Source organism: Apus apus, chromosome 1 (genome assembly GCF_020740795.1).
Source record: "Apus apus isolate bApuApu2 chromosome 1, bApuApu2.pri.cur, whole genome shotgun sequence".
Lineage (NCBI taxonomy): Eukaryota > Metazoa > Chordata > Aves > Apodiformes > Apodidae > Apus > Apus apus.
Genome location: NC_067282.1, coordinates 164,423,133 through 164,449,706, shown reverse-complemented (window position 1 = coordinate 164,449,706; position 26,574 = coordinate 164,423,133). Strand labels below are relative to the sequence as shown.

Below are 26,574 nucleotides of genomic sequence, written 5' to 3'. Positions count from 1 at the left end.
TTGACCATGGAATTCTTACCCAGGTAAGAACACTGCTTTTATTGGTGCCATCCTATTGCTCTCCACTACGCACAGCATGCAGAGCGGTGCTCTTGTGGTGGTGGAGAGCACACTCATGTGGTCTTCTCGCACGTGTCAAATGGAGCCTATTTTGAACTGTCCGTTCCCTGTGAAATGCGTGGAAATAGGCGGAATGAATGCTGCGCACATCTGTGCCTGTCTGCTCCTCAACGCCAGGAGAAACGGAGCTGGGCAGCGGTGACACTGGACGGAGCAGCCAGGGCTGCGATGGACTCGGGCTCACACTAGGCGTCTCCCTCAGCGCATTTATCCAGCTGCCCCGCTGCGCACAGCCTGGTACGGGCAAGGACAGCCAGGAAGACGCTCGTACAAAGGAGCTGTGAACGTGCTGTGCATACAGAGAAACAAATCTAACATGGGTCGGAAGAAATTACTGAAATTGTCTATTTAGTGCAATGCAAAAGTGTGGAGACAAACACTGCTACAAAAGACCAGGTTAGAACCTACATTTTAGTCTGAGGTAACTGATGCTTAAGTCCCCTTCCTGTAAGCTGTCAAGTTTACGTTCTCCTTTAGGGGTACTTAGGCCCAATGGTGAATAGTTTAACTCATTTCTGTCAACACTACAGACAAGATAAACATAGACATGCAAAAATCCAAGGCTTGAAAGGGGATGCTGGCATACGTTCAGCACCTGAAGGGTGAAGTCAGTAGAGAAATCAGTAGTTCCCTGCAAATTGTCCTTTGGTCCTTAAGAGCTTAAGAAATGTTCTTGATTTCTCATCGCACATTGTTGAAAACTTACTTTGAAATAGAATTTTGAAACACATGAAACATTTTTATTATACAAATGTTTCCAGACTGGGTGACTGAAGGCGCTAACTCCATGTCAGGAAATTGCCAGGGATTGTTTCCACATTTCCACGTCCAAAATCCCACAGACATGGGCCTGCGTGCTGCTCTTCTTCACCCATAAAACTCCCACAATCAGTGTGTGCACAGGAACTCTGACCTACTGCATGTGTGTGAATTTGCTGTGTGATGCCTTCAAGCAGGGCTAGATGTCCATCAGTTCCAGACAAGGAGCTGTTGTTCCAGCCACAGGAAATCGTAAGGCTGTTCCACAACCGGTGTCACTGCACAGAGTGCTTTGTCAGCAGGGAACTAAATGAAGGTGAAAATCATAACTTGCTGGAAAGTAGCTGACTCAGGAAACAGAGGACATTCTTGGTCTACTCTGACAAAATTTTTTTCAATATTTATCTACCATTTGTATACCCCCTCAATGTATTTTTTCCCCCTCTATTCCTCACAGGCATTTAAACTACTTTGTGTGGAGGAAGTAGCAAGTCAGCAAGACAGCTGACTACAGCGGCCATGAGAAGGCAGCTAATGGATATGTGGTGCAAGTGAAGTTGCAGAGCACTCCAGAAGGTGGACCTGGCAAAGCCTAAATGCCATAGCTGGCTGAGGAGATTGCATGTGGACAAGAAGTGTCACTGCTCGCATGAAAGAAGGGTAAGGAAATACTGCAATGGGAGAGCTGGAATAGCTCTGGGCTCTAGTCAAAGGGAATTTGGTGGCAAAAAAAGTGGAGACATTAGATATGAGTAGAGTTTGGATAGAAAAAAGATCGGGGTGAGAACTATTTCTGAGCTACTATCATCTGAGGTGGACCTACACTTACCCACCAAATTGTTCATGGGTACCTTAACATATCCATCATTCTTCCCAAGCTGTTTTCGTGTTTTAGCTAGGAATTTTGCCTTATTAGAAAACCTGCTGCTACAGAAAATTAACTTGTTTAGAGATAAGTAATATTATACATTCCTGGAGAAGCTTTCACACATGTGAAAAATCTTAACTCTTTTCCCCTTTCTGTAGCACTGCACTGGCTGCTCTCTGTACTTCAAAAGTTATACTCTGTGTTTGTTTTTCACATTTCTTTCATTTCAACAGAAATGTTAGAGAAGTGACTCCAGGGATACAGTTTTTAATTGGACCCGTTTATAAGCTAAGCCCCAGGCTCCCAGCTGGATTATTACAAGTGCAATAGTTCGTCTGGCTTGGGATGTCAAAATGAAAAGGTTGGGGGAGATTTACAGCCTCAGGCTTAACACCAAGTTTTACTTGAAATAAACATGACTTTGTGGGTCTATAAAACATGCCCACTTTCAGGCAACATACTGAGAACTGCTGGTGGGGAGGAACTGTAATCTGACTAATGAAGACACTCTCTATAGTACTAGGATGTGTTTGGGTGTCACCTTTTTTGCAGACAGACCTCAGCTTCATCCTACCCTCAGAGAGAGGAAGGAAAGGAAGATGTATTCATCTAGACTATAAGCTATTTATTGTTTCGATAAAAGTAAGTGTAATTGCTGAATCATGTACTTTCCTTTTCGTCAAATTAGTTGGTAAAAGTGAAACTAACTATAAGAAAGAAAATTAAAAGTAGATCAAATATTAAAACTCTAGGATTTTCTTCTCTTGGATTTTGAGTGCTCCTGATAGATATCTGCTTTTGTAGCATTTTTACTTAATTCTAGGTAGTTGCAGGCTGGTCAAGTTTTACTATGACTCTTGGTATCACAAATGCCTATTGTTCATCTTGTGGCTGCATTTATTGTAACATGCACACACACTATGGCAGTATATACTGCTGGCATTCACAGACTGAAACTTGTAGTAGTCTGGTCCTGTGTACACCACAACCAAAGCATTTTGCTAATGGTACCTGTGCTGAGCTCTTAAATTTTGTAGAACACTTCAGGATAGACATCCGTAGCAACAGGACTCTCCTTACAAACCAGATCACATATAAAGCCCATCAGTCATCTGAGCTATGCACATAGAGGTTTCAGACTAGGGAATTCAGACACTGGGGGCTGGATATTTATTTACTGATTAGGAAGCTCTGTAGGAGTGAAGCAGTGAATAACCCCTGAAGACATTACTTACTTCAAGGTAGTAATTTAGGATGTTTAGTCAGTGGCTCTGCTTTTAAACCCTTTCATGGGATGCATTATCCTGTGTTTAGATAGATGTCGGAGACAGGTGGAATGAATCACATTTGAGGGATGCCCCTAACTCTCCGTTGACTGTGGAAACAATCAGCATAAGCTCCACCGCTTGCTGTTAAACAGCTGAAAGTAGAGACAATGAATCCATCAAATATACATCCAAATATTTTTGCTGGTTCAGAGCACAAGACTGCATTAGCTTCATGGACAAGCACAGTGAGCTTGGGTGTGCTTGCAAGACTGTTTGAAAACATCCCTAATTCGTCCTGACCTTCTCATGGACAAGCATAATGGGCTGCATTTCTCATCTGACATATCACAGCAAGGAGCACATTCTTGTGCTCCCAGAATACTCTCTCGGTTTGAAACTTGGGTTATTGGATGCTGGATACAGAAATGGTCTCACTATTGCTTATGAAGGGACAGTAATACTAGCTGATAATCCTCTGCTTATATACGGAAGGATCTCCTTAGCTTCTCTACACACAGTTCTGCATTAGGACATTGGTTAGTTTTATTATCCCATTTTCAGAAAGATTCAGAAATAACTGCTACTTTCTGGAACAGTCTCTCATCCTGTAATAAATACATCTATCACAAGCATAATAACTATTCTAAAGCCTGAAATTATGCATAAAATCCTGTACTATTTCAAACACAGCCAAAACCACCCTTCTTGTTTAACTTTTTTTTTTTTTAATTCTATGAACTTTGTTTGCTCATGAGATTTTCATTTCATTTAGAACTCTCACATTCCTGAAGTTAGTAGATGAATAAACAGTTTCTTCTCCTGAAATTGTGCAATATAATCTTGTGCCTTCTGCAAGAGTTCCCAAAAGTTCCTAAGTCAGATTGGAAGCCTGGCTGTGATAAATGTATATAAAAGGTTTCATGTATAGGACTAAAAGGTCTGCAGTATTATTCACCAGGGAACTGCAGGTAGATTTTTATGTAATTTCTTCCACTCACAGGCATTCTTTGACCTTTCATCTATGATTTTTCACTGTAGAAGGAAAAAATGAAAAGGCAACCCTGTGAGCTTTTCACTTTATCAAGGGCTATAAAATTCTTCAATCCCCTATAAAGTGCCAGCCAGAGTAGGTATCAAAACCAGAAAAACTATGGCTGGTACAGCAGATCCATCAATTTCAGTAAGTAAATGCCACCAGCCCTGAACTGCTATTTACTATTAAATCTTACATCTGGGTCTTTGGCATAAGTGAACACAGTGCAAGAACTTGTAAAAATCCCATGGCACCCCTTTGGTTATTGTAATAGAGAGGAAGGACTTGCTAGATCTATCTCAGTTTGCTGCCAGTGCAAGGAAACATGAGGGAGCCCCAAGGGTAAATGTGAGCAATAAAATTCACTAAATGACTGAAGAGTTCAGGGTAAGTGAAAAAGCAAATGCCAGGACACCACCAATCAGTTAAAATACAATGCACAAGTACCTCCAGACCTGCAAGTGGAAAATGTTGTCCTCCCTGTGCTTCTTTTAGGTCCTAATTCAGCAATGAATGTGAGGAAAGTGCCTTACTGCATCAGGATCAAGACATTTAAATTGCAAATGAAATACTGTCTACAACAAAATGCAGATTATAGGTGTAGGGACACAGATTATTCTGTGATTAAGTGGCTCTATGTTTTATTGATCAGTAAGGGGCATGAAAAGTGACCCCTAAAAAGTTATTTCTTCCTGTTTCTACTTCAAATTTGTCGATAATCGTATTTTTCTTGTATTTTCTTTAATTTCATGCTTAAATGTTGGCAAAGACTAGAATGTTAATTTTAGTGTTTATAGATAATTTATTGGATAATAATATATGAAAATGAACTTGATATGCTTCCCTATATGAATGAATTTCTATTATTGAAATTTACTAATCAGCACATTCCACTCCATTAAACCTAAATTTTTTGAGGAAGAGGAGGAGAGGAGGTGGAGAGTGGTTTGGGAAAATGCAGTACAGTGGGCTGACTAATTCTGGATGCTTGGTTTCTGAAAATGCAACTATTGGTGTAATTCAAATCATACTGATGACATACAGAACAGTTATATGCACTCATAATAACAATTTATATACCATCAATATTAATAGCAGTGTCTGTTTGAGAATACAGTTTTAAAATAGGTACATACAATTTTATTAAGTATAAAAAGGCATAGTGCAGAGCACAATACAATGCATTTCATCTTTAATTCTGGTAGTCCTCATACTCCACTGTTTTAACTGATATTGTCACCAATGACCACTGGATAGAATTACTTCTCTGTATAAAATGTGGCTTCTCTGGATGAATTCATGCTGTTTGGTTTTAAAAATACAGTAATTTCCTTTCAATAGCTACTTACACTAATGACTGTCAACACAGTTGACTAGTCTGCATCTGGTTTCTTACGTGCTATGATGCTGCCAGTTTCCCGTTTCACTTTTCCTCTCTCTGAGAATAGATCCTTCAGAATATTAATTGTTTCTGACTTTGTTCCAAGTTCACAACCAGAACATTGATTCAGACCATTTCTACATTCCTCACGTTGCTAAACTTTCACTGACACCACCTTGAGTCTTCAAGATTCCTGGACTGTAGGGATCTCCCCTAAGCTCCTCTTCTCTCTGTCTTTTCTCATGAAGCACAAAAGGTGTGCTGAAAATGATTATTTTTTTTTTTAGAATTTCGGGGGTTTATTTCCTTATTTTCTTGAAAGTAGATGACATCTGTAGCCTTCCAGCTTTGACTGTTTTCTTTGGAAAAGCCGACATGTAAACTTAAGAACTTAAGTTATATATTCTGTTTGCACATTCCAATTTGGTTTGATTTAAAAAAATAATAATAATCAGAACTCTAACTTCAAATTGATTCAAATGATAACATGCGAGTCTTAAAAAGAAACATCTTACACTTCTTCTTCTCTAAAATATATTAACATTAGACTGGAAAATAAATTAAAGAATACAGAAAAGCTGAGATTATGCTATCACAGTAATATCTGCCAAACAAAGCTTGGTCTTTTGCTAACATTAACTTACTACATTTGCAATACATGCTAAGCAAAGACCCTACTTCTCTAACAGGTACATTCAGACAATATATATTTTATGGAATAAATATATAATATATCCAGTTATAGATTTCTGAATAGTAACTATAATAGATACAAGCAATATCTACGTTTAAAAATACAGTTCTAGGATTCCCTAACTTTACTACTAAGAAAATTAAAGTTGACCTAAAACTTTCTCACTTTGTTGATGTATAATAAAATATATGGAAACACCAAGAGTAAAAAGCCAATTGCTTCTACAAATGGAATACTTTATAAATATAGTAAATTGCTATTTCCAGAGGGAAAATTGAAAATTATAAACAGGAATTTAGGTTAAAACAGCTCTACAATATAGAGTACAAAGTGGCTATGAAGCATGATGTATGAGTTTGATGTCTGTGGCAAAAATTTTCAACTGATGTAGTTGTTCATTTCTGGATATAACTGTAGAGAAAGATTCTGTCCCCAAAAGCAACCGATCTTGATCTCCTTAAACCAAAACTTTCACTGCCTAGAGAAAGCCAACTGGCCAATTTGTGAGAGTAAGGAGTGCAAGATCAGATCAAACATAATTATTTGGAAGCCCTGGACTTCTCTGTTTCATAGGCTTTACCTACAATGCTGTTCTCATTAGGAACAGAGTCCCAGTAGTATTAGGTACCTGTGACTGCCATGTGCTGAAAAGCCTTATCATGAAGGTGCCCTCCCTATGGTTGTCTTAACTATGTTATTCTTGTACGGCACATTCTCCAGATGAATTCTGTTTTATTTTTCCTGTAGTTGTTTCCTTTTGCTGGAATACTGAAGTAGTACAGCTCTGGTTGCTTGATTACTGAACTCTTGATCGAGGCTTTTTTTTTCTTGAGAATAACCTAGAATGAAAGAAACACATTTTTCACACCAAGCACAAGGAATTGAGGAATTAGGTTGCTGTTTGTCTCTGCCTGCCTTTCTTCTCTTTCAGTTTAAAGAAAAATTCAAAATCAGTAAAAATAACTTACATGCTAATGAAAAGACTTAGGCAACCGGAAAAATGAAAAAGTTCACATGAGACTGTAGCATTTGTATATTCGTCTCCTGGAACGGTCCTATTTTACACAGAAACCCAAAACTTACTTCATTAAATTCTACTGTTTATACCTCCTACCAGAACTGAGGCCCTGAGGTGGGATTCCAATCCCACTTAGTGTCTGTTTCCATCAACAAAACTGCATTTCTGATGGTCACAGGACAAGGGGTCCACAAGGTGGGTTTTTTTCCCCTAAATATCAATGGAGGTCAGTGTCAGTAATGATGAAATGATCCCTGGGAGCTTCAGTTTCCGACCATTTGGGGAATTTCTGAGTCACTTGTGGACTTTTACTGGTGCAAACATCCTGTTTTGGGAACACCTGGTATGAGACGTAAAGGACTGGGGTGTAAGTCATTGGGACACACTTCCTACGTTATTTCATTTGGGCAAAAGGAGCATATCGATTAATGTATTTATGTCAAAAAGTCTCACTGATTTCAGGAAAAAACTGTGTATGTGGAGAATGTCTGTACCTCATACGTTGTGTTTTGACTACACTGGGAAACTTGCAGGCCTCTCAGAAGCTACTGTAATATTAAATGTCAGTCAGGAGTGAGTTAAATACTTCCCACCAAATTGGCGATGAGAAGCAAGTACTTGCAGCTTCTCTGCAGAGGAACCACAGGGTGAAGTTTGCGTTCCCTATACCAGAGAAGGAACTAGGGAGACTTTTCTTTATATACCAGTAGCAAATCTCGATATTCTGTTGAAAAGCTGTAACAGACTATCTGAAAATACATTAAACTTTATCTAAATCTGGTAGCATATTCTTTCCAGTCACAAATGCTCTGGTTTTTAATTAAAAACTACAGCCTTCCTATGCGGTCTTGTTTGTAGGTAAGCCAGAGCTGCTTAGTGGCTATTGATCTCAGGGTTATTAGTTGGAAATTGGATCAAGAATTTGTTAGCATCTTTCACCTGTTCTCAAAATGCATTCTTACTGGGTCAGACTGTGTGGATGTGTACCAAAGAATGAGCTCTGATCATCCTCCCTGCAGTATGTGCTTGCCAGGGCCCTAAGGGCACCACCAGCCCTGACCTTGCACCCCAAGACTACCCCCACCCTGTGGCAGCCCAGGACCCCATGTCAGCTCCCTGGGGCTCTCTCTGCTCCCCCCACAGCCAAGGACCCCACACGGCCTTCTGGAGCCATCAGCTGTGATGCTGCATCAGAGCCACCAGTCTCCAGCTCCCCACAGCCCTGCCTGGCCATGGGCTCAGCCGGTTGCCATCCCCAGGGAGGTGCCTGATGGGCTGGGGCTGTCCTGGTGCCCCAGAGCTGCCCGGCCCCTGGCTGGGGCTGGAACAGGCCTCGGCACCTGGCCCTGCCCTGACGGACCCTGGGAGCCGCTGGCCCAGGGGGGGTGCTGCCAGCAGGCTTTAGGCAAGACCAATGAATCCTCTCACCTACGACATATGGTTTTGCTGTGTTGTTTGCTGCTGTTGCTGCTGCTGAATGAGCAACTGCTGCTGTTGCCGGCGCCGGGCTGTCCTCAGTTTTTCGAAGCGAGCCTCCATCTCCTCCAGCACCTTGGGAGTGTAGCGTACCACCAGCTTGACACTGTCCTTAGCCGCCTTTAGCAACTCCACCGCCTTCTCATGGTGCTCTCCTTCCACACTCTGGGAGCAGGGAGAAGAGATTTAACAGAGAATATGCTGCTTTGATCTAGAGCTCTGTCCTTTTTTTCACACTGGGCTGCTGGGGTTTTAGGAGCTCCCACACGTTACATTTTTCAAGGGACTATTAAGGCAAAGTGTTGAGTTCAGTAAGATTTACACTGCTGGGAATGTATTTATTTTAATATTTTAAATAACACAAATCTGTTTTAGGTTGTATTACAAACCTGATTTCTGATCCGTGTGAAAAGCAGGGGAAATATTCAACAAGCTTTATGCAAACAAAAACAAATGTTAAAAAGCCTCAAAACCCTGCAATAAAAACCCAAACAGTCTGTTTGCAAGGTGCAAAAAGAAATACTTAAATGTTGGTAAGAAATGAAGAAATTGCAAGTTTGAAATAGCAGTTTTCCTTTCTTACACCCTGGCCCTGTTTGGATCCTGCAGGGAATGCCATGTGGTGATCCATCAGTTGCTGAGCTGCAGGCAAAGGAGCGTGCCTGCTGGTTCCAGGGACCAGCCATGTCTTTGTTAATGGCATTACTCACATGTTTAATATTTGTGTGATATGGGCTCTCTATTGGAAATAAACTAGTCTTTCTCTGGTTAGTTGTAAGCAGTTAAGCACTAACAACTGAAATGTTGCATGCTCCTGCTGGAGGAACATATACTTCCCCTCCCTTTGTGGAAAATGGTTGACAGTAAGATGATATCTGCTGTGAAATCAAAAGTGTTCTCAAAGGAGTTCAAGCTCTGATTTCTATGCTAACACTGTTTGAAACAGTAAATTTCCAAATGGGGGAGGTGACTTGGCTGTGAAAAGAGTATTTAGTTTCTACCATTAAGCAGACTAACTGGAGCGCTTTTCAGGCATATGGATTGTTTCCACATCTTAAGAGAAAGGGAGAATTTTTCTAATGGTATATGATTGCCCATGTGTGTTGTAGGCTATATTCCAACAAACAAAAGTATATCTGCACAGAAAAAAAAAAAAAAAAAAAGATGGCAGAACTGATATCTTCACATTGATTTTAGGCATTCTAAAAATAAGTCATTTTTTTCCCACATAAAAGAAATCAACGTTTACTACATGCTGTGTTTTAAAACTTGTAAGTTTACTGTGCTATTTAAAATGAAACTATACCCACAGGTGTCCAAAGAGAAGCAGCAGCATTTGAAGTATCTGAAGTTCAATTCAGGCTAAAAGAATGATCGTTATCATCATTATAGTAACTGTCAGGAGAAAATTCCTTCTATTTCCATCTTTCCTGTTTGACTGAGTAGCATTGTGCAAGAACAATGAATAAAGATTACTTCTGCTGTGACACACTACGAACTAGAAATAATGATTTAGAAGTTTCAAAAAGCAGGCACAATACACTTCTACATACATAATCTAAACAACACAATTCAAGATTATCGCCTTACGGTTTATCTCCCTTCTCCTGTTACATATCCTTTAACATATTAATACAAATAATTATTCCTTGACTGGTTCAACTGACTGGACTCGAGTTTCTACAGAAATGTAAAAATGCTTCAAAAACGTTAATGCAGCTTGGAGAAATAAGGAATGTCATGGCAGGTACTGAAATTATTGCCAGGAAGAGAGAAAACCTTGAGGTAAATAGACATCTGATTGTTGAAATAAATTACTTCATATTCTTGAACTGCACATTCACGAAATCTCTCCAGTAGGTCTCCAATTTAAAGATCTTTGAGAAAGTTCATGATCTGTGATGACCAGTTTTATTGGAAATTGTGACTGGGATAAATCTGCTGAACAAGCACTGCTACCCAGAAGTAATTTGGAGAAAAAGTTTCCTTATAAATTTTTGAAAAAGAGGAAATTGTTTTGTGTAAGAACCAGTGAATTAATCCAGTGCTCCAAAGAGAGCTTAAATTAAAAAGCTATAGATGCACAGGGTGTTTTGTGAAATTGCTTTAATGAACAGGTCACAGACAAATTAAAACCTCTTCCCTGCATCCCCTACCCCATAACTGCTCAGTGTTAGAAGAGGCAATCATAAGTAACACACACTGTAACTAGCTATCTTTTGTAACTCACTGCTTGGATACTGGCTTTTGTAAACACAGTTCTCACCTTAAGAGGAACTGTACCAAATGTGGCCTTGTTTTATATTTCATTTTTTGCTTGTGAATTGTGGTCTGTATGATGTGGCATGGACATTCAGAGGAAACGACAGTGTATTTATTCAGTGTTGTGATCAGTTTTGCTGTGGAATAGTATGAACTTAGAACAGGCTAAGGACAAAAATTGTAAGCTCCCAAGCTACACGAAGTAGCTAAAATATTCATTTGCTTTCAAAGAGTTGGATGGTTCTAATGGACATGTATAAGCAATTGTGATTGTATGTGTCCTGTAGGGGAATAACAGGATGGTGTACTTCAATACTTCATACAACTTAGTAAACTGTATTTAATTTATTATTGCCTGTTTTCTTTCCCATTTGTCTCTGGCCTTGTTCTTCCAGTTTACAGCCGGTATTTTCTAATCAGAAATGACGAGTTTGACTTTGTTGTTATCCAGGTCAATGGAAAACTCCTATTGACTTGAATAGTAATGATACAGAGTTAAGCCTAAAGCTCTGAACCATAAACAACGAGGGGAAAATAAGCAAGGCAAAGTAAAATATAGTACTGCTAAATACAAACCCTAGTCCCAAAACATATCTAACTCAGATCTTAACTAGAGTTTTCAGCTGCTATTAATACGATTGCTATACTTGCTCTCAACGTCTCCATTGCTGCCTGCACTCATATTTCCAAGGCATTGCAAATGCTCCACCTGCACAGCAGTAGCTGACAACTTAAACAGCAGAAGCTCCTTGGAGTAGGGAAAAGAACTTACACCAGTGAAGGAAATTGTTTTGCTGTTTCAATTCTTCTGCCTCTGCAAAACTCTGAGGCTGTGCTGGTGAAGGACTCCTGTTGGTATTGGTCATGTCGGTACACGGGATTTTGCTGACTGAATTACACTGGCTGGGGACATTGCAAGGATCTGATAATCATGTTACTTTAGAACCGCTCACCAAATATGGGATTTAATAAATTTGTTTCAGAATGTATGTCTTTATTTACTATGTAATTTTTTATTGCATCTATTTTATACATACTTCCATCTATCTCCCTTATTGCACTGGCAGATTGCATCAAAAAAAGGGATGCAAAATACTGTGTAGAAACAAGAACGATAAAATCCTAGAATGGTTTGTGATGGAAGGAACCTTAAAGATCATGTAGTTCCAACCCCACTGCAAGGGCAGGGACACCTCCCACTAGATCAGGTTGCTCCAAGCCCCATCCAGCCTGCTCTTAAACACTTCCAGGGATGGGGCCTCCAAAGCTTCTCTGGGCTACCTGTTCCAGTGTCTCATCACCCTCACAGTGGAAGAATTTCCTCCTTATATCTGATCCCCTCTTCCAGTTTTTAGCCATTACCTCTTGTCCTCTTGCTACAAGCCCTTGTAAAAAGTCCTCCTCAGCTTTCTGGCAGGTCCCTTCAGGTATAGGAACAGCTGGAAGAATTGCAGACACAGCATGGGGAAACACCAGCTATTACTGTATCCAGGGCCTTAGACTTATCATAAATATAAAAGAAAAATTCCCACCCCCTTGCAGACAAAAAAGAGAAGCTGGTTGTTACCCTACAAGTTGCAAAACTGAGAAGAGTATTTCTATTAGGTATCTGTAAGCAAATGCTTGGGTGATAAATTAGCCATTATAAACCTATTTTGTATCTCTTTCTGTATCTGACTCACACCAGGTATCTGACAAATGCAGAACAGAATCCTTGCCAGCTATGATCAGCAAATGTCTTTGTGGAGCCATCGGCAGGGCTTGCTGCTTTCAATTTCCTTTACTTTTAGGGGGTGTGGGATGAAAGTATGTAACAAAATCCCCAGCATAATGAGAAAGCACTTTTTTTAACATCCGGTGAAATGGCTCAAGGAACAGTCATGCTGGGATAACAAATCTGGATTCTGAACACACAGCTCTAATTTTATGTTGATAATTATAAAGTTGGATAACCACCAACTTCTGAGCACAAACAAGTTACAGATAATTCATTTTCATTTCATGTTCCACTGCTGAGCCGTCTGTTGTATTGTACATACTGTATACTATTTCCTTTCCTCCAGCTAAATTGAGAGAAGCACAGAGTGAACTAGTCTCAGTGAACAATGTTAAATTTAGACTTTTCTCCTCCTGTTTCAAGCTGTCTGCAAACAAATTACCACTTCTATAATTTTTGTCTTTTTTAAGAATTATATTGTATGGGCTTAATTCAGCCCAAGATTGGTGCGTGAACAGTTGCTCAAAGACATTATTTCAAGTATGCAACTGCAATTCAATCTTCAGTTTCTATTGTTCAGACTCTGAACACTGAAGTTTTTCTGTTGCATCTTGCAATCAACTTTCTCAGGTGCCTACATGCAAATCAAAAGTTTATATTGTGGGGTTTTTTGCTTCATTAGCTTAAGACATATTCCAGAGCACATTCATGAATTTCTTTGTCCAGACTATCATGAAATAGAGCTGACAACAGTAAAATTCAGTGTATCATGATGTCTTAAGGCTCACGACTGTCCTCCCCAGCATTTGCCTAGACACTGTTGACAGAAAAAAGAACCAAACACTAATTAGCAAATACAAACTCTTTTAATCTGTTTTTTTATTCACTTGTTGAAAGACGTGCTGAACAACAGCATCACCACAAATATTTTATCTACTTCCAATCAGTGAAGTTCAGGCAATTTACTTATTGGTTTCTTTTTCCCTGAGACAAAATAATCTTTTCAGTGGGTTTTCTTTTACTATGTTTTGGATCTTTTTTTTCTCGTTGTGTACAGGGGCAAGTAAGCTTCCAGAACTGTTATTTCTCTTTTGAGAACATGATGGCTGATGGAAGAAGTGGAAAAAAGTCTGTCTGAAGTGTCGCACTGATATCTTATTTCAAGAGAAAGGGAATAGCTATTGTTGAGAGAAACAGACAAGAACATGAAAGCATGCAGAAAACAGCTTTTTTTTTTATTGTTGATGGGCTTGCAACACAGAGGAAATTTAAGTTGGAAAGTCTTATATTTATGACTGGATTCAGGAATGGCTCCTACGTGCTTTTGGTGTATTTAAATGCAAAGTTTAGATGGAGGTTTTGCATGGAAAAGGATTACATTTTCATTAAGAGAAGTGTAGGGTTATATCAGTGAGTATGCTTACCCTTTCAGTATTTTACATTCCCTTGTAAAAGGGAACAAAAAGCAAAACGAAAGGCACAATGTGACCCGTATCATGTAGTCAGTGCCTCATTTTTTGCCTCTACTCTAAAAGTCTTTTAATTTTTACCTTGATACTGACATTCACAGTGAAACTACTGTACAACACTCCACCCTGAAGTATTGACTTACATGAGAAATGACTGTGTAAAAAATGTACCTTTTTACTGAAACTACGTGCTCCCTATATGTGTTCATTTTTACAGCTCGTTTCTCTGACAAGTATCACAGCTGGACGAATGTCACTGAAAGAGATCTGGAATGCACCTTCCATTGCAAATTAGCACTAAATGTGCTTACCAAATTTCCCTTGGTATTATGTGTTCAAATGCTCTGAAGGTCACAAGGCTGCACAAGTGTCACTGAGGCATCACTATGCTTGGAAAGGGGCTGTGCGCCTCAGAGACTGTAGAATTGGAAGAACAACAAAGCCTGTTATTATGCTTTTACTGCAAAATTTGTAGCACGATCAATTAAGAAAGACATAGCTTCTGTGTAAATTAAACATGTGGTGTAGATTGGAAATAGAACTTTGAAGCACCCTCCATCACAACAGAAATTGCAGTGGCACGAAGCTGTCAATGCAGCTTTGCCTCATTGCACCATAAATGCATGCTGAAGGTCCCTCACAGAGCTCATTCTTTTTGTTTCATATGGCTGCATTTTAAATAACAGTATTAGAACAGCTGTGAAAAACACAAATCCAGACGAAAATGAAAGCTCTATCAAATTTCCACATACCACTCCATTAACCGAAAGCAGCTGGTCCCCCCGTTTCAGCCCTCCATGCCTTTCTGCCACTCCTCCGGGAATGATGCGAGAAATATAAATAGGTGAATTTTGTTCCTTTCCTCCCATGACATTAAAGCCCAGGCCTTCATCAGTCTTTGGCAGCTCCACCACTCGCGGGTGTGAATGGCCTTCACTTGCAGCAAAAGCAGCAACTGTTGCCTGTAAAAAAATAACAAGGAGTGATTTGGCTTTGTAGGGAGAACACTGATACACACTCTTATTCATCTGCAGAAAGAATTCATTCCTGTGAAAACATTTCAGTATCTTATTCTGACCTTTTCTGATCATCTGGAAGCATTTTTAAAAAGTTAATTTCCATGCCAATGCTTTTGAAATTAAAGGAATAAGCAGAGGAATAGAGAGTTCTAGTGACTTGTCAAAGATAAGGCAGAGTCAGCAGCAGAGCCAGAAGTAGGCACTGGGAAGCCTGACTGCGTGGTGGTGAGCTCTTCTGATCACTAGTGCATTTCTTCTTTGCCTTTTCACAGGGAGAAAATCTATTACTGTGGGATAAGATAATGTTATCTCTACTGTGTTCCTAGTCGAAAAAAAGTGGATGAACTCTCTGCTCTGCTTTCAGAGGTATGGAATTTTTAATTTATTTTTTGGGCACAGAAAAATATCCTAAAAAGTTATTATTATTATTTTTTTTTTAATTACTTCACAATCTTTATGAAATCTTGCAAACTAAGTAACTCCTGGAACAGGAATATAAGTTTTTGTAATATAATTGGATTAAAACTTTTATTGAAAAATTAAATCTTAAGACAATGGATTTATAAATCAATTAGAAAAATCCTAGACTGTTCATCTTACTCCAGCAAAAAAGCCTGTAACATTTAACAGACTGTAAAGCTTGCATCCAGAAACATACTGCATCTTACACTTAATTTTCACTACAAGTATTTTCCTACTTACAGATCCCAGTGAATCATGAAATAAGCATGAAGAAAATCCTTTATACTTTTCAAAATGTGTTTGTAGTCCAAACTGCTCAAACAATTCCACATTACACTAAGGTTTTTTTAAGCATCCTAACAATGCTTACGCTTAATAGAAGCTAGTGGATGATGTGACATAATGGATCATTCTCAGTTACATGTTTTTGCACATGCAGACCTTGTCATCATGCATACATTTTATGTCAGACATGAATGCACTAGGAAAATGCAATGCAGACAGCCCAGAAATAACCAGGAAATACTGCGATATTGAAACATTGCTCTGTAACCCTGCTGTTCTATATGAATAAGAAATGAGAATGGCAGACACTAATTGGATTTCTCCCCATTTACTATACGACACAGCAATAATTTCTATGTTAATTTGAAGTGTAGACAAATTGGGATCACATACACACATTTCTCTATATAGTAGCATAAACCTTACAAATTCACATTGTCCATTAACTTTCAATTAGAAGAGAGTGAAAATCACAGGAAGAGCCTACAGAAAGGAACATTCTACTTAGTACGGAAAATACACTGCAATTTAGTGCACACTATTTGCTAGCTACTATCCAGCTTGCTTCTCTAAAATACTGCAGAAATAACTTTGTAACACACTCCCAACCTTTATCTTCTGATACAGCTTTAAATGAAAATCTCTTAACACAAATACATAATGGTAAGATCTTCATTCCATTAAGATAACAGGGAGTTTTGTCACTAACTTCACAGGAATAGGACCATAAAGAAATGTCTCTAGAAAATATTTCTGGCTTTTGTAGGTTTATCTGTTTTGGATAGCACCTGTTATAGCACCCAGAAGATAGTGTAAAGTACAAAATGCTAATGAGAAGAAGAAAGCCATGGTGGACCTCTCTGTTTGGATGTATCTATTTTTGTGCATGTTATGAAAATACAGAGTGTATTTCGTACTGGCACATAAAAAGGTTCTTTCATGGTTCTGTGAATTTCCTTAATAAAATTACCATTGTATTAGTATCAGTAATGTAGCTGTTATGGTCTAAGGATATGCAAAAGGCAGGTCCACATGGACAAAAAGACAGTATGCTTTATTAAAACAGGTAATGCATCAGAAAAATAAATGAGCTTGCAATTGGCTGTGGAGTCTCTTGATCAGGCCATTTTTATCAGTGTTCATCCTTCCCACTTGCTCAGTACCTACAGTTCCCATTAGTTTAAGTGGAATTTTGACTGTTTCGTTTCCATCTCCCAAATTATTGTGTCCTCTCTGGATGAACTTTATGGAAAAATAGTTCATTAAAATATTAGTTGTTGCAGGCAGACTTCTACAGAATGAACCAGTAGATTTGCTTTGGCAAAGCAACTTTTTAAAAAGCATAGATTTCCATAAAATCATTCTCTTTTCTTAAGCTACAGAAGCAGCATAAAGGTGGAAATTTTCCATTATGATTGTTACCTGGGAAGTAGCACTGGTTCTAGACTCTGGGCTGCCACTGATGTCTAAATTTTCTTACAGTGTACACACGAATACCTGAAACACACACGCGCACAGTCAATTACTAGGTCACTTGGTTAACACATATTTCAACAGTTGCACATATCCTACCTTTGCAGTGGCCCTGGCTCGGAATTCGGGGCAGCCATTTACAGTTATGGTTTCATGCATGTATTGATACACCTAAAATGTTCATGAAAATAAAATGCAATTAATTATAGAAGCAAAACAAGGAATTTTTATTAACCCAGACAGGACAGTCCCTTTCCCTCATAAGACTACATTTCATTAGTGCTGCATTCATGAAATCACAAAGTTAGGCATCTGCTAAACTTGTGCATGCTTAAGTTTATAGAAAGCATCAAACTGTGTTTCTCAAGACACTTTTCAAACTTAAATGTACATCTTCCAAAGTGATTCTTTTCCCATCTCTAGTGCAACATTTCCTATAGCCAGGAGAATTAGGCTCTGTGTTATGAAAAATCAGTGGCGCCCTGCAATTGATTTGAATGTACATGATCTGAACTGGTTTGACTGGTTGTCTAAGCCTCCACCGACAGCTTCCTTGTTCTTTCAACTTTCCTATGAACTAAAGATTTAGGAGGCTGGTGTTAAAAAAAAAAAGATAGTTGCTCAATATACAGATGCTGAAGAACAGAAGTGAAAACTACATTTTGGAGAAAGGTCACAGTACTGGCTTCCACCAGTCACAGCTAGGATTGGGGGAAAGGGCTGGCACTTTGGTAGGTCATACATGGACCATGGGTAAGATAATAAATTATTACAAAATTGTACATTTACATATATGGCATAAAATCAATATTGCCAATATGTACAACTTTCTGTCTGTTCTTTTTTCTATACACTCTTGGCCCACTCTCCCTTTTGAAAAGCATCATTAAGGAGAAAGGAAAATGCTCTCTCACACTGCCATTGTTCTATAGATTTGTCAGACTCTTGGATGAAAAACACCAAAAAATGCCTTGATACTAGACAGTTATTTTGAAATCAACCTTAAAAACTTTAAATCTTTAAATATTTATGAGTATCATGGACATTTTTTAAACACAAAGGCAGAAGCAAACAAAAAATATCTTTTAAATTTTCTTTTAAAACGAACAAATCTAGAATATGCTCTTGTATGCCAGGGATTTACTTGGCTTTTTCATGACCTATGTCATATGGAATTTTGTCTTTTCATATCCTTTATGTCTCAGGTTGCATTCCTCAGAGGGAACCTTTGGCTAGTAAAGCATGTTTGCTTTTACAGCAATCTCTTTCTTAGGGTCCTTGAGGAGTACAGATTCAATCATACTTTTCAAAAGATATTTACCTCTCATTGATTTTGTGATGCTTCAGCAGGAGGGCTAAAGCTTCCCTCTTTGAAAATGTTAATGTTATTTTGACAGACAAGGTGTCAGATCTTGTATTCAATTGACACATAAAGCACAGCTTGTCCCATATATAGATAAAACTTGCCCATCCGCCTGTCTTGACAACTTGTTATGCAGTATCATAATGATGTGTCTCTCTCCACTTAGCTTGTTATTTTAAAACTTAGACACTGACTAAGGTATTGCTACAAACACCTAAAGGGAATTCAGATGTGTGGCTCATTTCTGATCTCAGTGGACAGACATAGTGGCAAACAAACACTCTTGAATTGGAGAATGTTTGTGATGACTGATCCCTAAACCTTTTTTGAGGTATATCATACACAACGGAAAGGCAAAAAAGGAAAGGGGGTAACAAATGCAATCCATTTCAGAGATATGCTAAGCACTTTTAAAACAGAGCAAAAAGATTCCTGGTCTTGACTACTGTCAGCACATAAGTCATTTGAGGACTTAATTCAGAAAAACTTGGATCAGTGAAGAAAGCTGATGCAAGGGTAGGATGCCAAAAACTTCCTGCTTTCTCCATTTGAAAGCAAATCTTGCTTCCCTTGGTAAAATTGGCATCGACCTCAGCAGAGGCCAGGATTTTTCCCTTAATTTTTAAAATACGGGAAAGCTCTTTTGTAGCCTCTAAAGGTTCTCTGGTTTGTTTCGTCTTCATACTGGATGATGCCATCATAAAAATTGATTGAGTTTACATACTCAGAATCACCCTGCACAGATCAGTTTATTGTGTAACGTCATAGGACATATCCTTATAAGAACAACTACTATATTATCTAAGAACACTGTGTAATTGCAGTAATTAATCATTAAATACTTCTTACTCCAAACCTCATGTTGTATTGAACCACCTATAATGCTGTATTTTCTTGGTAACTGCAGGTTCCCCTTTTTCCTAAATCACAAGTGCTAAATGTACATACTTGTCTTGCTTGCACAGCTATAAATGCTGTGTCTGGCTATAGTGTCTAAAAGCATATATTTGATTACTGAACTATTATGACAGGTCACAAGATTTTAGATAAAATAACAGTTAGCAGTGGTTCTTTAAAATATTGATTACTAAGACAGTATATCACAAAGATGAGCTGATCATTCATGTGATTATTGGCTAGATTTGATTTTATGTAACTCTGTATTGTCTGCATCTTATCAGCATGTAGCTAGTAGGCTTAATAAAACCCAGTATCATGGTAACTAATTAGTATACTGGTGAAAGAACAAACTCACTAGTGTGTGATTAAACTAGTATGTTAAAAAAGAAGTGACTAAAAAACTTCTGAAAAATTCTATCAATAATGCAAGCCTTGTATTAATTTGTAAATTCTCAAAGATAACAGATTTTAAATGGTGTTCTGCAAACAGTTATCAGTGACTGTAATATCTGTAGCACAGTTCTTACGAAAAGAAGTCTTGCCTGTCAAATCTCACTCTCTGTTGGCAACAGACGTGACCAGTCTTGAATATCTGCTTGAGCACTCGTAAATCTAATTTTACTATTTGACTGTTACATAATGTTTAATGAAATTTGATTTAAGAGGGACAAAACACATTATTATGATAAAACACTTTCTTATTATTAAGTCAGTTTAACAACCAAACACAGATTAACTGTACCTGTTAGGGTTCAGATCTAATCATTGCCCATTCTAGCAATGCACAAAAAGCCCACAGAAGTCCATAAATAATCATTGTTTGCCTGTAGTCACACTAACCCCTTTATCTACTCTGATCTCAGCACCACCTTTGCCATGATTTGTACACAACGCATCCATTCTGCTGCCTTTTCCATGTACAGACAACAGATAATCTGAAAATGCTCTTTGTTCACAAACTAAATAAGGTGGCATTTAAATCCTCCCAGACTGAAACACCACTTTTTGTTGAATTCATTGTACATGACAAGGAATTGAAATGGTGTTATAAAATCTTTCTTTTTAGTGCCTACTATTACCTGTGCTCGATTGTTTGCATTTTTAGCATGCAGCAATTGTCCTGAATCTAATAATGTCATCCTTAAGATGTCATGAAAGGTTCTTCTGAAGATTTCCTTATTTGGACAAAATATCATTTAGTACACACAAAGGTGAAGAATTTAATTATAAGTATTTGAAAAGCTCCTTTAGGATATTTACATAAGAAGCGTTTTAAGACAGTGACCTTTGCTGACCATGGTAGATTAATAATTTTGAAAGATATCATTGTGTAATACAAAGGGGTAAAGAAAGACAATTATCCTATCACAGAATCACACGCTGATTGAGGTTGGAAGGGACCTCTGGAGGTCATCTAGTGCAACCCTCCTGCTCAAGCAGGGCCACCTACAGCTGGTTGCCCAGGACAGTATCTAGACAGTTACTATGTATTACCAATTTGAGAAAGAGCTGCATATTTATTTTTGTATGTAAAGCTGTTTATTTTTAGAGTGCCTGAAAGACTACATGAGTGTTTAGTAATATTTGCTGACAGATTCCATACACGGTCTAATGGTCTAGTGCCCAGGGAAAAGTTTCCACAATTCATTAATAATAGAGATTAAATTACAGGTGAAATGTCAGTGTTTCAAGACGCAAAGCTGCAGCTGTAAGGAAAATGGTAATGTTTCAGATAATTTTCCCCCACAGCGATTTCTACCAAGACTGTCAGTGTCTGTAGGCAGAAGGTTCATCGGGTAAATGTGTGCTGCACAGGGGTTTGCTCACACAGCTCTCATTTGTGCAGTGGAGCTAGACGTACTCAGCTTTGTTTTCTCTTTCCTGTGGTGCAGACAATACAACACTTCCATCAAGAAATATTCCTGAAAGCACAAATATAGATCTCAGACTTTCTCAGCTTCTATGGGTAGTCTCAGACATCATAATCTAAAGTTATTCTCCCACAGTACTCAAAACATACAAAAAGCTGAGGAAAATTACTAAAAAATCTGAACTTGGAAGTGAATCCTCCTTATACTGTGGCAGCTCTTGCTGGCCCAAAGAAATGTACATTTTATTACTTCTTCCAGCAGGAGCTGCAGTGAGTCAGATGCAGCAGGTATTATTGCTATGACAATGCTCCTCATCCCACATATTCAGCTGGGAGGCAAAGCAGCTGGCTTAGCATTAATAAAGTACCTGCCTTACAGGTACTTTAGGAGCTAGCTTCTCAAAAAGAATTACTCCATACAGACTCATAACAAAGCAGCACGTACTGGGCTAGTCTATTTAAGTAATTTTGAAGCTTTAGGATGAGGTCCAGGAATAACAGTGTACCTAGCAGCCTGTTTTCCAAAGGAGGCTAGAAGCAGCATTCTGTTTACAACCTGAATGATGCAGCATCTTTTCTGCTGAATTCTCAAAGTCACAATCTAATTAAACAGATTTTGTTCCATTAACTTCTTGAAGAGGTATTCAATGCTGCTGACATATTATGTAATTCAAAGTGCAACTGTACCTACAAGAATGATGCTCAACAGGTGTTTGGACAACTCAATCTAAACATCAGAAGGGAAGAGGTGTGAGGCAGAAATAACTTTGCAACAACGAAGAAGTGGCAATAATTTTGCAATAATGAACAAGTGTCCAAAAAAACGCACAAACAAAAAGAGCACATTTCCATTTCTATCTGTGAAGCAGTAGGTCCACATAAACTTTTCTAAGATACAGAAGTGAGGAAGTAACCTTTTTGAAAATGTAGGGGGTTTCCCAGCACAAGATAATATATGTAAGAAGTTAACATATTAATTGGTCACGTTTCTACAGTGCCTGCAGTATGATAACATAAAAAGACATAAAAATCTGCCTTCAAGAAGTCACAACCTAAAAAAGTGCCATAGGTAAGCAGGTTAAAGGGTGGAATGAAGAAGCAATCTGCAAAGATTGATAATGAAGTTTAACACATATATTGGAATTATCTGGGCTTAGTTTCTTTAGTTCATCTATCTTTTTTTATTGCTTCAATGTAGAAGATAATTGTTTATTTATTTTTGGAAGAAGTATTTCAAGGAAGGGAAAATAGGAGCCTGACAGTACATAAGGAAGAGAGAGCATGAGAATAACCAGTGCAAGGAAGACATAATTGATTTCAGTGTATTTATGTAGTCATGTCATGCATGTGTATTCATGCACGTGTGTGCATCCTTGCAGAACTGAGGCTAAACTAGAAAAGAGAAATTATTATTTACTTACACCTCAATATAATTCTTCTGCCTTCAACCACGCTGAATCCCTGTCTTCCTAATTGCCTTCATATGTTGGGAAGGATGAAGTTAATATTTCTGCCTTCTAAGGCATCAAGTAGAAAGGAATATCTCAATCAGTCTTTTACCATGGTGAGAAGAGCTCCTGACTATATGCTTTATTCAGCATAGCTGCTGCCCTCTCTCCTGTCTTCCCAAAATCTGCAGCTGATTCTCAGACCTTCAGCCTCCTCTGACCTGAGAGGTGAGACGCATCTATCATCCCATTTGGTGTGCTGGTCTGGACTGGTCCGTGGGGCAGAAGGAAGCCCACTTTTGTGACAGGGAGAAATTACAGAGCCAAAGTGCACTGGAGAGCTGCTGACTTCCGTGACCTCCATGACCTCCATGCCTTGTTTCTGAGGTCAAAATTCCATCTGCAGCACAAACCAGTTGTGTCTTTTTTCCCTTCTACTTTGTTTTCATAATTTCTACCTCTTCACATTTGGTTTGGCATTTTTTCCTTACCCACAACCTCTTGCTTGTATTTCCCATTCTTAATCCAACACATTTACATCTTTGGAGGGGAATGCATTGGTTCGTATGCCTGGATAGACTATCCCAGCACTGTATTTCAGTGCTCAGTTCACATTGTAACTCTACCACATAAGCAGGCAAAGACACTTTAAGCACCACAAAGGTCAGGAGGGACTCTGGTCACCCTTAACGTCTTGTACACCATAAACCATGGAACCTCATCTGGTAATTTCTGCACCAATCATAATTATTGCTTGAACTACAAAGTCTTCAGGTAGGTCTGTGAATTTCAAGCCTCCAGCTCGCTTGGGAAATTGGTCAACTGGTTAACAGCATTTTAATTAAGAAATTTATTATTTCTAAAATTTTTCCAAATTCAAGTTACAGCTGTTGGATGTAATTGGGTCTTTTTAATCTCTTTTGGTAATATTTCCTTCTTCTCCACTGGAAATATTTGCAGGTCTTTATGATAGGTTTGTCAAGATTTCAAACAGCATTTGCTTTAATACACAAAAAACTCCACAAAACCATCTGATTGTCCATTTAAGATGATGCCTGAACAGACGAGCACATAAAAGAAGGAAAACAAGTCAAACACAACCAAAAGCTTATGTAAGTAGTGTGGAGGTATGCAGCTTCCCAGACCACCCTTTGTTTTCCTAATGACTTTTTATCTCTGTAACCTTATTCAAGCTCAAAACCAATGCAGTGGAGCACTTCAAGTCAACCGTAGACCTTTCATAGCTCAATAAAAACAGAAAATCTCTAATGATGGTGTATCTATCTTGTTTTGCATCTCTTGAATATCAAGTAGCATTTCTGGGTTTGTGCCTGTTTTCTGTTTTTTTAAAATTATCTTATGTGCTAAGCATGCTCAGGAAAGCATGGATACATCATAAAAGCATATTTTCTCCACCACAGCTACAGCCTCTATTTAATATACTGTACTAAACATGGTCACACACTGTAGCCCAGAAGACAGTAGTTCTACAAGGAAGTAGAAAGCAGGTTTATTTTCTTTTTTATCAAGTAGAGTGAAAAAAAAATGTTAGAATTGTTTTTTTCATTGTGCTAGTAGCTACTTTTAAATTAGTAGTTAATTTAAAAAAATGGGGAAGGAACTATTCTGGATGACTGAAAAGCACTTGACAACAATGTTAATGTAAATTGCAGTCCTTGCAGAGGACACTGACAACTTCAGAAAACCCCTGGCTGTGGATGCCACCTACACACACTGCAACTTCAAGTTTATCATAAACTTCAGTTCTTCTTAAACAAGATAGTATGAACAAAACAACCCCAAAGACCCATTTTAATATGGGTTTGGTAGTCCTGACAGAAGGAGAAGAAAGCAATCTCATACCCATGGTCCCAGTATATATTGTACATTGTCTTCATGTGGTCTCTGAGAGCAAGCAGATAAAATGTCTTCTTTTTGTCCAAGTCAAAAGGACAAGCTGATGCATGCCCGTGGATATGTAGCATTAAAATGGTTGAAAAGTACCACTGAGGGGAAGGTATGTGATACGTTATAGGGCTTATCTGAAGTACCAAAAAGTCTTTATTACATAAGTTATTTCCTGCAGCTACTGAATTTGGACAACTAGTAGGAAAAGCTGCTTTGTGACTAGTCTGTACTGTATCTGACAGAATGTGGTCATTCAAGGTTGCTGGCATTCTGAATACTTTTACATTATAAATTGCTAGCCTATAACCAGTTAAATGTTTGCCTTTGGAAAACTGTTGGAGTCTATTTTCAAAACCAAACATCTGTATCATTTTCGTAATTGTCGTAACAATCCTGTTCCATGAAGTAACACTGCATGAATGTTGCTTCATTTGGTAAGGATGCTAACCTGTTAAAAAGCTCTAACCTGTAAATGAAACTCAGTCTTGTTTAACAACCTGAGGAGATGAGACAGTTTCAATTTCAGAACACATGGAATAAAACATTATGACTGTTGTTTTTTACATTTTTACAGAGGATATTTTATGTTAAAGTTTTCTTCTGGGGGGGGGGGCAGGGCTATAGAGGAAGCTAGGTCAGTTTTATCAAAGTGAAAAAAACCTGATTAGAATCTCCATGCATTATTAAGCTGTCCTTAGGCAGTAGGTAAAACCAGTGCAGGCCTGACACATTGTTAAAAAGAAATTATAACCACTGTAAGAGTATATTATTTTAATTGAAGTTGGAATACTTTATGGAGGCACCAGTTAAAATGCCAAAATACTACTTGCTCCAGCATTTTTCCATATTTTGTGTTGAAAAGGATGGTGTTCACTCTGCTCTGACAGTATCTGTGTTGTTGTTTGAAAAACAAACCAAGTTTTGGTCCCTGAGTTCTTGCCATGAGGCTGTGCCTGTCCAAGAAACAACCCAACAGGGGTTACAGGCTGGGGCCAGAATTTCTTTCCTCCCTTCTGTGCAAGCAGAAGAACATAGCAGATGTACCAGGAAATGCATGCTGTCACATCCTCTGCCCATGTTGGATGAATCAGTTTAAATACTCCTGGTGTTGCTGTTAGGATACACAAGACCTCTGTGTGTCCCCTCTTCTTCCCTCAAATGCCGATTCTGTCTGGAAACATCACTTTGACACTTGGGAGTCAATAGGAAGTTGCTTGGGCCCCTCTTTAGAATAATGAAAAATAGACTCTCATTTGCAAATAAAAAATACTTATATGCAGAATAATAAAAATGATTGGGTTGTTTAGTTTATTTTATGTCCCTTACTGTTCTATGCTCTGCTCTAAGTCAATGACAATTATGATCTGGCATCTTTGAAGACAATATTATAGGTGTCTCAGAAAATGAATGCTTTGCAATCACTAAACCTTAGCAAAATACTATCCTGGAAGTATCTTTTGCTTCTTCTACTCTAATATACTGGGATTGAAAGAAACAGCAACATGTGTCATTTGTTAATTCCCATAAGACCACCTGGAGTTCACAGCTCATCATTTACAACTCTCTCTCAGACACCACAGTCAGTTACTTCTAACTTCAAATTATGCCCAGCATTAACACTAACTTCCTGCACTCTTCCAGTAAGTCTGTATATATGCTGTTGGGACTGCCGTATGCAAGTGCCATAGCCCAAACATTAACAGATTCAGCAAAACTTTGCCAAAAATCAGCACCCAGATGAATGATGACAAATCTGAGCCTGTCATGCAAGTTCATATCAA

General features: G+C 38.4%; 1 protein-coding gene and 1 long non-coding RNA gene across 3 annotated transcripts in view; one reads left to right on the top strand and one right to left on the bottom strand.

Moving 5' to 3' along the window:
• The first annotated feature begins 229 nt into the window (after nt 1-229).
• Nucleotides 230-26,574, top strand: part of LOC127388161 (uncharacterized) — a 33,237-nt gene continuing 6,892 nt past the window's right edge. The window contains exons 1-2 of the long non-coding RNA XR_007890325.1: nt 230-1,539; nt 15,357-15,450. This is a non-coding gene — a long non-coding RNA (uncharacterized LOC127388161). The remainder of the gene's footprint in view (nt 1,540-15,356; nt 15,451-26,574) is intronic.
• The window catches only part of LIN7A (lin-7 homolog A, crumbs cell polarity complex component), a 49,780-nt gene continuing 28,371 nt past the window's right edge, over nt 5,166-26,574 (bottom strand). For both annotated transcript variants that reach the window (XM_051627323.1, XM_051627332.1), the window contains 4 exons: nt 17,404-17,475; nt 14,818-15,027; nt 8,570-8,782; nt 5,166-6,962 (listed from right to left, as the gene is read on the bottom strand). In XM_051627323.1, coding sequence (XP_051483283.1) covers nt 8,570-8,782; nt 14,818-15,027; nt 17,404-17,475 — 495 coding nt within the window. In that variant the 3' untranslated portion in view covers nt 5,166-6,962. The remainder of the gene's footprint in view (nt 6,963-8,569; nt 8,783-14,817; nt 15,028-17,403; nt 17,476-26,574) is intronic.